Source organism: Nerophis ophidion, linkage group LG23, assembly GCF_033978795.1.
Source record: "Nerophis ophidion isolate RoL-2023_Sa linkage group LG23, RoL_Noph_v1.0, whole genome shotgun sequence".
Taxonomy (NCBI): domain Eukaryota; kingdom Metazoa; phylum Chordata; class Actinopteri; order Syngnathiformes; family Syngnathidae; genus Nerophis; species Nerophis ophidion.
In genome coordinates, this window is record NC_084633.1 from 33007563 (window position 1) to 33024366 (window position 16804).

The following is a 16804-nucleotide window of genomic DNA, read 5'->3' on the forward strand; positions in this document are numbered from 1 at the left end:
TTGATGCCACGTGATTCTGCCTTCAATCACTGGGATGAAGGTGAATGCAACATCAATACTATCGACACTTTTCTTCGCAGATACATTTTTCAACTTATTTTAATATAATAGTTAATCTGTGAAAAGTTCCTGTCCTGTTGTGATATTGTTGGGCTTAATTTAAACCCGTTAAAGTCGTTCCTGTCTATGTCGAACAACTCATCAATTCCACCGTATTATTACCAAAACGTGGCCGCTAAAGTCGACGTCGACATGCAGATTTGCTCATGTTTGTCCGCATAAAATTTAAGACCATAAGGGGTTATTTCTATAAATGATACATTTTGTTAGTTTTCAATCAATTTCATCATTATCACTAAACAACGTAAAAAGACATCAACAAAACTGCTGTCGACTGCATTAAAACATGCACACAGTGAATTTATGCTAAAATAAATTACAAAACATTAATGGAAGTATTAACCTAGATCCTACCACAGTATCTAACCAAATGCACCCATTTAAAAACATTTTTTTTTTACATTACACGTGTGTGAAAGCTTTGTCATGGTAGTCAAAGCATACAACAAAGTTACCGCATCAACTCTGTTAGGTAAGAGTCTTAAATATATAGTAGTACATATAGTTCTTTAACAGAATTCTTAATTCAAAACACTTGTATCTCAAATGAACATCGCCATATGAAATCAATTTAATCAATGCTTGCTCCCCCCACCAAAAAGCACAATTTTAACATCCATCCATCCATTTTCTACCGCTTGTTCCATTTTGGGGTTGCGGGGGGTGCTGGCGCCTATCTCAGTAACATGTCTTTAAAATGAAAAACACATATTTTAGGGAAGAAATATTGTATGAGAAAACATTACAATTAAATGTGCTATAAACAACTACAGTATGTTTTATGAGGTTATGTAGTATTTATGAGGTTATGTAAAGCATTTGCCTTGAAGAGTGGACTTCTATGTAATTTCCTTCCAGCTGCTTCTCCGTCAAACACATCATCACCAGCTTCTCCATATTTTAATGGGTAAATGTTTGCCGTTTAGATATTAATTTAACGTCTTGACTGGCGTTATGAACTCCTCTTACTTCAGTATGGTACTTACTTGCAATGGTACACTCCAACTGCTTCACCAAGATGGCTACACTCTTTGTCTTGTTTTTGATGATTTATTTTTTTAATTAAAAGAATAGTGTATTTGCCGGACAATAGAGCGCACCGGTATATAAACAGCACCCACAAAATTTTAGGGGAAAAAATATTTTTCCACAATTTTTTAGCCGCACTGTACCATCATCTGCAGATATATATACGTTGCAAAATTTGTTATTTACACATAAATATTCTGTAAATGTTTATTTATATACCTTCATTGTTTCCCATCATACTCACTTCCTTGTTATGCTTGGAAAAAACAAGTTATGTCAATCCCTAGCTATAAGATAATGCTAGCAAGTAAGACCGGATATTTTTGGCGGCTCTTACGGGGTTTACTGTGACATTTGCTATCCCAACTAATGGCAGGAATGTTTGTATGCCTAACTCAAACATTTGCTTGCAACTTAAAGCATAACAACTCTCAACACTCCTGAGTTGATGTATAAAAGTGGAAGAATCTCAACAAAAATAGGGAAAACTATGTAAACAAACTGTTGTAGCTTCACTACTTTATCATTCTCCTAATGTCTCTGGCCAAAGTCACAAGTTTTGGTTTAGGTTAGTCAGCCAGTCAACGCTTGTCAGCGTAAACGTGTTTCACTGCAAGATCTAAATGTGATGTACAAAACCACTGAGCACAGAGGTGTGTCCTATCAGAGCTGTAGTTGTGTGTGCATGTAGTGTGTGTTTTACCATGTTGAAAGTCTACATCATGCAGTATAAAATTATCAGAATAATTAAGTTGCCAAGGTGCCTCCAAGGCCTCTTCAGACCCTCTTAGACTGAGACATGTCAGTTGTCAGACTGTAATTTGGTTGTCATGGGTACAGATATGGCACACACACACACACACACACCAACACACACACACACACACACACACACACACACACACACACACAGTGTGACTCCAGTGGTTGATGCGCCTCAAATAGAAACGCAGAGATGAGTCATCCACTGAGCTACTGCAGTATACACACCTTCAGCAGATGTGTTTTGTGTTTTGTATGTGGGTCCACTGAGATGTCAGACATGTTGCTTTGTCCCTGGTGTTTCTCACTCTTTTTTTTTTGCTGAGTCAATTAAAAGGATGCTTGAAAAGTCCACTAAATTATCATAATTCTGGATAAATGAATAATGTTTTCAGTATCTTTTTTTCTGTTTCTTTGCATTCAGTCTCTGCCTGTGAGTCATATTAGGGCATACTGTACCTAAGACTGCCCAACAGAGCTGTTTGCACAGGAGGTGCGGATGATTAGGGTGAGGAGGCGGTGGAATAAAGGTGATGATTTAATGAAAATGATTTAATGAGATTTTCGTTCCTGGAAAGGAAACTGTCCTTAAAGCAGCCTTAACTAAAACCAAAGGAGTCATAACCATTTATCTCATGATTATCATCATTCTGTTAACCTTCCTTAAATTCAAGAGGCACAGTTCCACTTTGGAATGAAGTGCTGAATGGAACAAACAAATACTATAAATAGCAGCCGGTAGTTTCAATTAATAATACCCACACTGACAGCAAAGTGCGCAGTGCAGCTTTTGCTGGAAAATTATGCGTACATGATGATGCTTGATGGCATTTCCCAGGTGCACCACACTAAAATACTTTTCTTGAACGTAAACAGGCTTTTGCATTGTCTATATACATGCATGTCGTCATCAGATAACAAAAACAAACATTTGGAATTATGTCTGTGGATATTTGTAAGCTACAGCCCTTTCTCTTAGCTTTTCCAGACAATCTTGTCTCCTTGTATAAATTTAAACATAACAACAATTATTAAAATACATTCATTTAAAAAAAATATCTTTAGATTGTTTTCCACCAAAGGAAAGATTTGTGCATATACAAGGTAAGTAGATTAAAAAATTCTCCCTTTGTCCATGTTGAAAGTACCAAGTAAATGTGCGAACATTGGCTGTTTTTGGCTATGTCAACAACTGCATACGTAATGTGAGTCAGCCAATCCGAAGAGATGTGGACCTAAATGGCTTCCACTATATATGAAGAAAGGGATATAGATATACTGTGTTCATCTCGATTCATAATTTTGCGTATACATTAATTATAATACAATAATATTAAAAACATCTTATCCGTTACAAAGGCTCCTTATTTGGGTACTAACGTATACTGTACATTAGTGACAGTTCCAGTTTTTGGATAGTGTAAAGTAGTTGCTTTGTGTATACTAGTCTAGATCTACAACTTGTTCGTAACTAACTGTGGTAATCATCCAAATAGGAGTCGCAGTAAAGTGGATGTTGTGTGTTGTGGCTCGGAGAGCAAACAAAGGTGACAACAAGTAAGCTAACCAAAAGAGGAGCTAACTGGCGAGCTTGTTTTGTTGCTGTTTTTCGTCTCCCCGTCCAGCAACTCAGTGCGGCGGTTAGGCAAGAAGAACAGCGAGTACCTGCGGCTGAGGCGAGGGTTCAACACATTTTGTGTAGATTGTATTTTTGTTGATATTTCAAATAATATTCTGACTCAAAAATACATTTTTAAAAACGCAGATTTCTGCGTTTTGGTGAACATTTTACATGCCTTAATAGTTGTATTTTTAATCCCCTTTGACTCTTTTGAATCTTCCTGGAAATTTCCTGTTCCTAACTGGATCCCTCTCAGTTGACAAAGTCCACTAATTGCGGCAGCAGTAGTGAAAAGGTGAGGTAATCCCATGCTGGTATCTAAATAATTATCAGATTATGATGCTACATATGCTGTTGACATCATTGCTTCTTGCAAATGTGCATCATCTTTAATAACAGTACAAATTATCTAGTTTTCATGTTAAAATATTGGTGCTGTAGTAGCAGCTAAACTACTAATATGCTACTACATTTGCTGACAACTGTAGCATTTACGTGTTCCATGCAATCTCTTGGGTGGTACTTTTTCAAATGACAAAACAAGTTTATGTTTCACCCAGACCACAGACACGAAATCAAAGCTGAGTTAATCTTAGGTTAATATTCAAAGGATAATTCCAAGGGCCTGATTTACTAAATGTTTGCGTGTACTAATACATATGCAAACCTGACAGCACACACAAGACTGATCTACTTAACGTGTGCAAAGTGGATTGCGTTTCTTAAGTGAGCATAATAAGGCGACCAATCCATTTTGCGTCTCTGTTTTCATTAATATGCAAAATATATGCTGATCATCAAAACGGCCACAATACTGGGAGGAGAAAAAGTGAATACAATTATTCAGCATGCAACACTTTTTGCAAGCACTAATTTGCATTTTATTTAGCACGTGTCAGGAGGTTGTGCAAACTGACAGTTCGACACACATCTGCAGGACTAGTGCTTCGACTGCACAGACAGACGAGAATCCTACTTTCTACGTGTGCGTGTCAACATTTAGGACGGTCAGAAAAAAAATATATTAGACACCTCGACTAGTCAATAATTTCCTTTTAATAATTTAATAATCCGGCTTCCTCCCACTTCCAAAGACATGCACCTGGGGATAGGTCGGCCCTGCGATGAGGTGGCGACTTGTCTAGGGTGTACGCCACCTTCCGCCCGATTGTAGCTGAGATAGGCACCAGCGCCCCCCGCGACTCCAAAAGGAATAAGCTGTAGAAAATGGATGAATTGATGGAATTTAATATTTGCCGGATAACTAATGAGCCGATTAAAATGAATTCAAATTGATGCGTTTTGGTGTTTGCTGGCATTTTTTTTATGTTAGAATTTTTTTTATTTAGGAACTATATTACTGTAACATACTGTATCTCCAATATGAAAAGATGTCTTTCACTTTGCATTTTCTTGTGTTTGAGTCATTCCAGGCGCACAGAATTAAGTGACAAGTGTGCATATGTTTCCGTTGTCCGGGTTGCGATTCAGAAAAGGTGTTCCAGATTATAGATGTGTGCTGCTGGTTCAACACATTGCACACACGGTAAAAGCCCCGTTTGCAAGCAAATTCCTCATTCAAATGAGGTGGTCTGCACAACTTGTCAGTTGCACACACAGTGTTATGAGATGGCTGTAGGTCTTACGTGCACACCATTTTGGATTGGATTTTGGGTCTTAGTCAATCAGGCTCAAAGTCTTTATTTCGCTGTCCCCAGCTGCGAGTTTAGTTCCAAGTTCGGCCATTCAGTTTATATCTATGATTCTGTTTACTTTCGTGGTTCCTTTTAACTGGAAGTGCAGCGGTAAAAGAAAGTTGACTCTGATTGACAGTTGTCATTGACATTTCCGCCATGTTTGATCGAGTTACTATGCCAAGAGCTAATCACTAAGATCGACCTGAAATTTGTCACGATGATCGATCACGATCATATAATGCATTTTTGTTTTTGATTAATGCTTTCCCCTGCAAACTACAACCAAAACAAATAGATTGTGATCTTGTGGGGAATTATTAGATTCCTCAATGAGGAATCCTCATTGTCTTGTTCTGCTTTAAAGAAATTCACAACGGTTTCTCTGATGATCTTCCTAGGAGGTTCTGGAAAAACTGTTTCTTAGAATTTCTTGATAGAAGTGGATGGACTAAAAATCATCCATCAAGTCAAACACATGGTACGCTTATTTAGTTGTTAAAACATCTATACAAATGCTAAAGACGGGTCAAAACAAACGTCAATTAATCAATGCTATTGCTCCTTCTGCAAGCCTCCCCAGTGGTGTTGGCCGTGAGAACCAGGGCAGTTGCAAGAAGGCTGGCTGGGGAACGAGGAGAGTGAGGAGGAAGCACCTCTGACAATGCAGCACAATTTGTCATCATTTCGAAAATAGTGTGAATGGAGGTAGCAATTTTTAAGTGTTGCCCTCCTGCAGTAGTTCTGGTAAAGCTTAGAATTAAGTTTTATGTTGGTATCTTGCTTTGGAATGAGCCCGCTGCATGGCGCTGCAGTGGTGTAAAAAGTCTAAAAAATGTTTTATTGAAGACATTTTTCACCCTCCTTTTATCAAGTAGAAACAAATTGCTGAAATTAATACTTTTCGTGTGTGTTAGTGGCTGTCCAGTGCTTGTCATATCTAAATATCCTCCTGAAAACCAGCGTCCTCTGCTGTGGACGTTTGTTTTCTTTTGTCGGAGTTACAAATTTTGTAAAGAATAACGCTGTTATGCCAAACACATGTCCAACAAAATGTCTACTTCAGCGAACTCTGATTCTCTGTATCGCCTTCTTATGGCGTAAATGTAACCTGCCACAGCCACCCAAAAAACTGACAAATTTAGATGGATGAATTCTGGGAAGTGGAGTTCAAAAACATAGCAATTGTGTACACCACCCTCCCCTTGCCACCCACTGCTCAAGGCTTATCTCTCTTTTTCTTGCTTGCTCTCTGTCTCGCTCTCTCTCTCTCTTTCTCTCTGTCTGTCTATTTATATCTGGAACTCCTCCTTCTCTCAAGCATGCTATTTTCATCTTTAGTCCCTCCATCACTCCCCCATCTCCCATGTTAGTGGTGTCTCTTTTCTCTACTCTTCATCAGGTGAAAGCTTGAGGGAAGACTCAAATGGATGAAGGTGTTTCCCTTTTTGCTCATCAAATGAGAAAAGCAGTTTGTTTATCCGTCTTAAATTCCTCTCTACTACTTTCAGCTTCTCTCTCTCTCTCTCTCTCTCTCTCTCTCTCTCTCTCTCTCTCTCTCTCTCTCTCCCCCCCACCCCCCGTCTTTCAATCAACATAGAGCGTCACAGAATGACTTACGTATGCACAAACACGCACGCCAATGACTGTCAGACAGTGAATATTAGCCGTCTGACCGGCAGTTATTTCTAGTGGGTGTATGAAGGTGAACGATGCAGTAGCCCGCCCTTTAATGAGTTTCCAACTGGGGATAAGAGGATAATTTGTGATCCTTGGCTGTTCATTTTTCTGGGGAGGATTCTAGCTCACTGCGCGTCTTCTTCAGCCTCACATTTCCTTGTTTTTTTTTTATCTTTTCATGTCACTCGCTTCCTCACCCGCCCTCCTCGCTTCCATTTCCCTCTCTCTATCGTTCTTGCAGCGCTTGATTCTAATTTTGGAAGCATGGAACCTCGGGGAGTGCTCTCCCAAAGCTATTTATGTCCTCGCTTCTCCTTATCTTCCTCCTCTCCTCCTCTCCCTCTCATCAGGCAGGAGGAGAACAGCATGAGGAGCCTTTGATGCAGGGGAATTCAGCTTCTCCTTGTATCTGTTTTTGTGTGGTGTTATTAGCTGTGGGAAGTGGCGAAGAGGCAGCTGCAGATCTCGGCTCGTCCGTCCTGATGCAAGCTGACTGCACACATGGAACCCATCGCTTCCATCCTTTCTCAGACTGTGGAAATTTTGGAAAGTTTTACAAAGGTTTTACAAAGTGAGTACGGGTTCTGCCCATTTCCTCACAGTTGATTTTTGTCGCTTTGTTCGACTTGGACTGGACGCACCAGAAGAGGAAAACTTTCTGATCCCCAAGAGTTGCCACTACATCCTACAACATATCTGCCACTATAACACCTTCAGCAAAGTGATTTGCATGGATCTGGAAGCCAGATAATATAAATGAGACAAGCCAACCTTGATCCATTGAGTCTGTTACCATCAGTGTCTCGTCGCTGTACATCTTCCAGTACATCCTTTTTATTATGATTGATCTGTTCAGCCTAGCGGAGGGAAGACTTTCTGGATACTGCATCAAAGAAGAGGATCTTGGGAGCGACTGACAGTTTCAGGATAAAACAGTAACAGTAAATCGGTCAAGGATTTTCCCTCATAAATCCCAGAATAAAACACCAATTTCTTTGTGGATCTTAATGGATTTAGATTTGTTTTCTTTTAAAGAAAATCAACTTTTAACAACTTCACATGCTTCTAAGTGAATACTCACAGCTTCACAAGATGAGTAAACCACGGTTCTTGAATACATGGCAGTATTCTTGAAAAGGAACTGACTGTTTCGTGACAGAATAGAGCACTTTTCTCGTCTTGGCATGCTGTTGCATCCCACGGTGTCAGGATTGTGCACCATGTTGCAGACCATTTATGAGACTGAGTCCTGTTTTTCCTCTGCCAGCACAGACAGCCAACAGCCTCTGGAGCTCCTGAGTAGCAGCAGGGGCTCTACCACTGCCATGCCCACAGCCGGTGAGTCATCTTTGGGAAAGGAGACAGGGCGGGCAGGGGGTATGTTGGAGGTCTGATGGAGCATCCAACTCAAGGTTTATATGTAGAACATGAAGTTGTCACATGTATCCCGGTATGTACAGCTTGTAGGGTTTGTGCTGACCTCAGGAGGCCGCTAACATGTTTTGTGGTATATGACAGAAAATCACAGTGGACCTGCTGTTGCAGCCCATTGTCCCACTGAATTGTTGTCATGTCATTCTCTTGCTTAAAACACCGCTATTTTCACTAAAGTTAATCATTTCTCTTTGTAGAATGATTTGCTCCTCTGCATTTTGTGCTATTGTATTTCACTAATTAAACCATGATCAACAAAAGTGCCTTCATTTTTGGGTGTTATGATTAAGACCTTAAACATATATCCATCCATCCATCCATTTCCTACCGCCTGTACATGCATAATAATATTGCTGCCTCGACCATAAAAAGAATTAGCAATACTATCCAGTCTATTTGTATTTCCAAATTTTACTGAAGTGAAGTGAATTATATTTATATAGCGCTTTTCTCTAGTGACTCAAAGCGCTTTACATAGTGAAACCCAATATCTAAGTTACATTTAAACCAGTGTGGGTGGCACTGGGAGCAGGTGGGTAAAGTGTCTTGCCCAAAGACACAACGGCAGTGACAAGGATGGCGGAAGCGGGAATCGAACCTGCAACCCTCAAGTTGCTGGCACGGCCACTCTACCAACCGAGCTATGCCGCCCCATAGCTGTGTTTTTTCTTTTTCTTTCAAGACAGAAAGGGCACAAATCCTGCAGATGCAATATTTTAAAATTTAAATTGCAAACAAACTCCCAAGTGCTGGTTCATAACTGTGCATGATTAGTGATGTATCTATATAGATTTATTGGGGTAGGAGGTTGTGCCAGTGACATTCAACAAAGGTGCGGTGAAGTAGCAGGGTTAGAGTTTGGGGCTTGAAGCCAAAAGCTAAGTATATTTAGAACAAGACAGACGTACATTGCCTCTAATCCCTTGCACTGTTGACTCATTGATTAGACTTCTGACACGTAGCCCTTAAGGAAAGTGAGTTTTAGAATATTATACAGTTTAACATCCAAGTTCTTCATAATATTAAAACAAAATGTTACATTACAAATAATATAAACTAGAGCTGTCAAAAATAACATGTTAACGCAGTATGGTACTAATTTATTTAATTACATTAAAATCATTAAAATAATTTAAAGAAGTAGCATAAGCAAAAAGCTGGTAGTAAATGGGTTATATTTGTATAGTGCTTTTCTACCTTCAAGGTACTCAAAATGCTTTGACACTATTTCCACATTCACCCATTCACACATGCACACACACATTGATAGCGGGAGCTGCCATGCAAGGCGCTAATCACGACCCATCAGGAGCGAGGGGGAAATGTCTTGCTCAGGGACACAACGGACATGACTAGGGTGGTAGAAGTTGCGGATAAAACCAGGAACCCTCAGGTTGCCGGCACGGCCACTTTACCAACCATGCCACGCAGTACTATATGGCAAACCATTCGCAACAGTTCCTCATTTTGCACTATCCTTCCATCCATTTTCTACCGCTTATCCCTTTCGGGGTCACGGGGGGTGCTGGAGCCTATCTCAGCTACAATCAGGCGGAAGGCGGGGTACAGCCTGGACAAGTTGCCACCTCATAGCAGGGCCAACACAGATAGACAGACAACATTCACACACGAGGGCCAATTTAGTGTTGCCAATCAACCTATCCCCAAGTGCGTGTCTTTGGAAGTGGTAGGAAGCCGGAGTCCCCGAAGAGAACATCACACTCTAATTCACAGAAATCGGCACAACGAAAAATGTAAACAATACCTATCCCCAGTGTAAATGGTGAGAGTCACCTACCCTACTCGTAACGAAAAAGAGTTCCAGATCATGAACCCTTTTTGTGGCATCATTTTGGATTCAAGCCAAAGGACAACAGTCTTCGGTGCATTGTAAGTGTGTTTTGCAGGCAACACTACAAATCCTTAAACGCCACCACAAAGTACAGTATGATAAAACCATACAAGGCACACAAATAAGAAAATATTTTAATAGCCCCAACACAGTACAGTACAATGCAATGCTATACCCACTAATCTCCAGTAGACAAAAAAGATAACAATAATTGCAATAAGCTAAGTCCCTGCTGCTTACTCCACTTAATTGATCATTTAAATGTTTGGTCTTTGTTTTCTTAAAGTTAATCAGTTAGATGAACATTTTGTGAAAAAAAAATCATGCCACACCATCCATCCATCCATTTCCTACCGCTTATTCCCTTTGGGGTTGTGGGGGGCGCTGGTGCCTACCTCAGCTACATTTGGGCGGAAGTCAGGGTACACCCTGGACAAGTCGCCACCTCATCACAGGGCACTTTCAAAAGATGTGCAGGAAAAAACTGCTATTCCCTCACTGCTTTCAGGCAACTTATTCGCCTACTTAGACAGTTTTATGTCTTCCACAGCTCCTCTACCACACGGGGTCCCCCAGGGCTCAATCCTTGCCCCAATCCTATTTGCGCTTTACCTTCTCCCCCTTGGTTCTATTTTTAGGAACTATGGTATTGCATTTCATTTTTATGCCGATGATTCCCAGATCTATTTTCCCATGGCACAAAATAACACAGTTCAACGTCTCATTGACTGCCTGCACGACATCAAAGCCTGGCTTTCGGCTAACTTCCTGAGTCTAAATGAAGACAAAACAGAAGTTATGTTGTTCGGTCCAAGTCGCTCTCCCTCCCCCAACGTTGACCTTGGCACTCTAACCCCATATCTCAGCGACTGTGTCACAAACCTGGGGGTAAAGTTCGACTCAGATTTTAAATTCGAAAAACAAATCAGCAGCGTCGTTTAAAAAAGCTTTTATCAATTACGCCAAACAGCGAAAGTGAAACCGCTTCTGTCAGGACATGATCTCGAGAAATTAATTCAAGCCCTTATCTCGAATCGTTTAGACTACTGCAATGCCCTGTATGTCGGCATTAGCCAGGCCTCCCTCGCCCGCCTGCAGCTCGTGCAGAACTCTGCTGCTCGTCTGCTAACGCAGACCCGCAGACGTGAGCACATCACCCCTATATTAGCGTCCCTTCACTGGCTCCCTGTGCGTTATCGAATCAATTTTAAACTCCTTCTATTTACTTTTAAATGTCTAAACAACCTCGCGCCAACATATCTCTCCGACCTCCTTCAACCTTACTGCCCCACTCGATCCCTAAGATCAGCCGATCAGCTGCTACTGACGGTCCCTGACACAAGGCTGAAGCTTAGAGGTGACAGAGCTTTCTGTTTGTGTTGTGTTGTTTGCTCGGTCCTCGTATTATCTTTTAACCTGCCCATCGTACAGCACTTGGGCTACCCCTGTGGTAAATTCTAAATGTGCTTTATAAATAAAGTTGATTTGATTTGATTTGATTACTTACTTGGTTTGAGCCATTTCTTTTGCATACTTCTACCGTGCAGTTGTCCATGAGCACAAATTGGGAAGAGGTTGCCATGGTCCTTGTGGATGTTCTGAATGTGTCGCTCCACAGAATAGTGATCTCAATTCTAAGCAAAACATTTTTGCCAGAAGGGTGCTGCCTATCTGCAGGCCTACAGTATATCATGTCATTTATCTTCCTGTTGATAAAATACAGTGACAATTGGCTTAAATCAAACATAGTTGCAAATAATGATTTATCCTAATTATTTTGCAACCTGTGATTATTTCATTTAAAAATAATAATAATAATTTGACAGCCCTAATATAAACTAAAGCAAACAAAACAGTCAGTACATTTTCATAAATTAAATGCAAGTGTAAAAGTAAGTTAACCACTCTCAAGTAAAAGTAACCGTCAAGCTATATACTCAGAGTATACATACATTTCACTCAGTCTTGTGCAGTAACTACTGAAAAGGTGTGTCTGGTAAGGGAGTCCTTGACTTTAATACTTAGGAAAGCAGAATTCCTGTTGCTTTAGCCATGTTATACTGAGGAGCTAAGGAGTTGTGTGCACCGCTTTTCTGCATTGCAATAACTTTCATTTCTGGTTTTGGACTAGTTTGTTTTGGTCAATGTCACACTTTTCTTTTTGACGTCACTGCAGCCTTCTGAAGTGAAATCAGTCATTGTTCTCATTTTCCACACTGTTTGTCGTCATTGCGGTCGCACATGAACGCTGAGCGCTATCGCAGAGCCAGACAGGATACCCCCTAGACTGGTCGTCAGTCAATCACAGGACACATGTAGACAAGTATTCATCCATCCATCACATTACCAATTTAAAGTCTACAGTGCACTTAAGTTAACAAATGATTTTTTGAAAATGGGTGAAAGCCGCAGCACTGAGAAAACCCATGCACACAAACTCCACACAGAGATGATCCAACAGAGCCTCAAACCCTTGATCACTTGTGAGGTTGACACTAAGCCCAAAAAAATAAGGAAAACACACTTGTAGAGGTAATTCTTTTGATGCTTCAATTGCTAACACGATTTGGTGAACTCTTACTAAATACACAGACATCTTGCTCAACGTCTCACACGATTTTTCCGGAATATGTATTCTCTTTGGGGGCTTTACACTTTGGAGGCTCCAATGTAGTATTGACAATATAATTGTTCTTAACTATGTTTTCCTTGGGTGTCAAAAGCAGTGTGTTGCAATTCTTTGCAATCCTCTTTTGCAATTACTTTATGAATGCTCAAGGACTCCTAACGCCTGTAAGATTGTACTCTATATGGAAAAATTGTTGGACTTGAGCTGACACCTCAAAGCTGTCCTTTGTTAGTGTGATTTGAAAAAAGGGACATAGACAATGGTTATTATTATGCCTTTAATCTTTAAAGCGGTCTAATTACAGTAGATTTTGCGGCTATAATGACTAAGCCTCAAAGGCAATCATAGTATTTTCTAAAAAAAAAAAAAAAACTGGGAATGTACAGTAATTCGATTTATTTTTACTGTTTGATAGGTGTGTACCATTGATAGTTTGTACCTAGGTACACATCAAAAGTGAGTCAGGCTTTCAGTTGTTGTACACTTCTAGTCGGGAGGACACATCAGTGCTTGAAAACCATATTTTATTGATAAAATCTCCTCTAGTCAAATCTGTCTAAAACGACCCATCAAAGGAAACCGCAAAAGTGGTTTCTATAGACAGGTGGCCACAATACACAAGTTGGGAGCCATTTTTAGCTAGACTTTGCGGTGGTTTGAACCATGACATATTCGCTCTTTGAAGCCTTGGATTAGTAAACTATCTCAACAATAACAATTTGTTGAAATAGTAAGAGTCAATAGCTGCTTATTTGTAGTTTATTGAAAGTTTGAGAATAAATGAGGGAGAGTGCTGGTTGGCGTCGGCTAATTTGATGTATTTTCGGACGTAAGTGTGATATGTACAGCACTGCGCGTCTCGTATACAAACGTCCTTTGTAGGTTTGCGTCTACCACAAGCAAGCATCATTGTTAATTGCTTATTCATGAAATTCCTGAAAATATTATTCCATCCATTCATTTTCTACTGTTGGTCCCGCTCGTTTGAAGAAATCAATTCATAACTAGAAAACAATTCAATTCATAGCAGGTTTATCTGGAAAAAAAAACAAAAAAAAAACTCCCCATGTAACACCTAGCAAATCTTGATATTAGTGGCTGTTACACAGAGTACAAAAACTATTCCAAGGTGCAAAATAAGTGGCTGCTGGCAGCATTATAGGGCTGCTATAGACAAGGTTTATAACACTACTTTTTTTCTGCAGGGGAAATTTGTGCGGTTGCTATAGATATGTGTCCGCTAATACAGGTTTGACTGTATGTTATATATCTAATATTAAATATTACAGTAATTTGCTTTGTCCCCTATAAAATAAAGTCAATATGTACATGTTTTTTTCAGATAGGTATGCATATCTTTATTTGAGAAAATGTTGTTGTCCGGAGTCAAGTTCCCAGTGTGGATTCTGATTATTATATAATGACCTATGTTGGATTGGTTTTAGCATCCTTTAATTCACAAAATGTATCAAAGTGGCCTCTTTTGTTTTTCTATTTGAGAATTTTGTTGATAAGAGAATTACCTATTAAAAAAATAATTAAAGCGCTTTACACAAAAGCTAAACAGTTAATTTTGCATGTGTCCTTCATGTACCCAAAATTAACTAAACCATGAGTTTTAAAATCAAAGAACGTACCAAACTGTGATAATGGCGTACATTGCTACTGTTTGATCATTTCCGACCTCTAACTGTGAGTTTCTCCTATGTTCACATGCTACTGAGTAACTCGGTACTGAAAATTGATGCCCTAAATTCCATCCATCCATCCATTTCCTACTGCTTGTCCCTTTCGGGGTCGCGGTGGGTCGATTGAGCCTATCTCCGCTGCATTCTGCTGAAAATAATAAATACTCTTGAAACGGGTATTAATGGGTGAATGTGGAAATACTGTCAAAGCGCTTTGGGCTCCTTAAAAATGGGGTAGAAAAGCGCTATACAAGTACAACCATTTATTTTATTTTTAAAGTATGGACTTTTTTTATGAACCAACCTTTCCACACCACACATGATGCCATTGTGAGTGCTGAGTGACGACGGATGATGTGCAACAAGCAGTCATTGCCAAAGACATGAAGCTTTATGCAACACATTAGACAGCATCTCTCTGGATGACCTACAGCCATCTCATAATACATCTGGCCCACCCTTCCGTCTCTATGGCAACAGGACACATGTGACTACTCTCTGGCTCGAGGCTTCTAATTTGTCCAAAGCACACACAGCCATTATACTATTTTTACCTTGCTCTGTCTTTTCTATTTTTTTTTTTTCGCTGTGTGTCTCTCTCTGCTGTTTTGCAGGGCTGACATCATAGTACCTATTTTCCTTAAGCAGTAGAGAATGAACAAGGCAGAAAGAGGGGGAAGAAAGAGGAATATTGGCTTCCCAAAATACATCCATGCAGCTTAAGCAACAACACTAAGAATGTGTAAATGACGGAATAGCAGAAACCGTAAGACAAAGAACACTTTTTTTGTGTGTATTTCAGACTACTCATGTGTTTCTGAACCGTTTTAATTGAACTTCGAGACGAAGTGCATCACTCTCTTTTACTTTTTATTTACCTTATGAACATTATTTACTGTTGTACTTTGACTGAACATTTTGGTGTTGGAATAATTTGAATCGGCTTAGAAATATGGAAATATTAAGTATTTACAAGATCAAAAGAAATTATTTGGAAAAATTAAATTTCAGGAACTGTGGGAATTGTTGGTATGTCGGAAAGATGCTTGTGCTTAATGAAGTGAAGGTTTTGGCGTTGGATTAATTTGAATTGGTTGAGAAATGTATAAGCGGTAGAAAATGGATGGATGGATGTTGAAATAGTATTAATTCTCAATATCTAAGGGAATTTGTTTTATGGAAAATTGTTGGTCTAGGTGTACTGATTTTTTTAAAAGTTGGAGAGATTTGAATTTGTTGGGAAATGTGGAACTTGTAAAAATTGTGTATTTATTTTCAATAGGAATGTTTTCGTGTAAAACAGGATTTTTTGGGGGAATGTGTTGATAGCCATTGGGATTCACGGTGGCAGAGGGGTTAGTGCGTCTGCCTCACTATGCGAAGGTCCCGAGTAGTCTGGGGTTCAATCCCGGGCTCGGGATCTTTCTGTGTGGAGTTTGCATGTTCTCCCCGTGACTGCATGGGTTCCCTCCGGGTACTCCGGCTTCCTCCCACTTCCAAAGACATGCAGCTGGGGATAGGTTGATTAGCAACACTAAAATGGCCCTAGTGTGTGAAAGTGAGTGTGAATGTTGTCTGTCTAACTGTGTTGGCCCTGCGATGAGGTGGCGACTTGTCCAGGGTGTACCTGCCTTCCGCCCGATTGTAGCTGAGATAGGCACCAGCGCCCCCCGCGACACCAAAGGGAAAAAGCGGTAGAAATGGATGGATGGATGGATAGATTGCCATTGCAATATACAGGGTAAATGGAAAACGCTAATCATATTGATAGCAGTGTGTATTAAGTTCTCTATGTTGAAAATGATGACTTAAGCACCAGCATTTACACTAGTTTAGAGATTCCAAGTCTGCAACTTATGTATGTCCTTTTTTTGCAATCATCCTGATACATTACTTGCAGTGTAGAACTGCAGCAAACCGTTAGACTAATATGATCAACTGATACATTACTTGCAGTGTAGAACTGCAGCAAACCGTTAGACTAATATGATCAACTGATACATTACTTGCAGTGTAGAACTGCAGCAAACCGTTAGACTAATATGATCAACTGCAAAGTTGCCTTTGACCCGCCTCTTTGCCAGACTGTACGTTTAGTGTGAGTTTGTGTGTGTTTACAAGACTATAAATGTCTTTAGTTTGACGTCAGAGGCTGGCTGCTGTGGAATGTGTCTCTCTTGCCAAGAGGACTGTTGTACACACACACACAAGCCAGTCTCACATATACACACACATACTGGGACAGTGCGTGTGTTGTAGTGGAAAGGGAGACACGTGCGTCACAGTGAAACACCA

At 40.0% G+C, this 16804-nt stretch overlaps 1 protein-coding gene across 9 annotated transcripts in view; it reads left to right on the plus strand.

Moving 5' to 3' along the window:
• hdac5 (histone deacetylase 5) overlaps positions 1–16804 on the plus strand; it is a 124929-nt gene that overhangs the window by 44768 nt on the left and 63357 nt on the right. For 6 of the 9 annotated variants that reach the window (XM_061884201.1, XM_061884196.1, XM_061884197.1 and 3 more), the window contains one exon: positions 7257–8244. The exons of 1 other annotated variant lie outside the window; for it this stretch is intronic. In XM_061884201.1, coding sequence (XP_061740185.1) covers positions 8091–8244 — 154 coding nt within the window. In that variant the 5' untranslated portion in view covers positions 7257–8090. Of the gene's footprint in view, positions 1–6546; positions 8245–16804 lie in introns of those variants that run through there. 2 more of the 9 variants (XM_061884203.1, XM_061884200.1) reach the window with 2 other exon arrangements.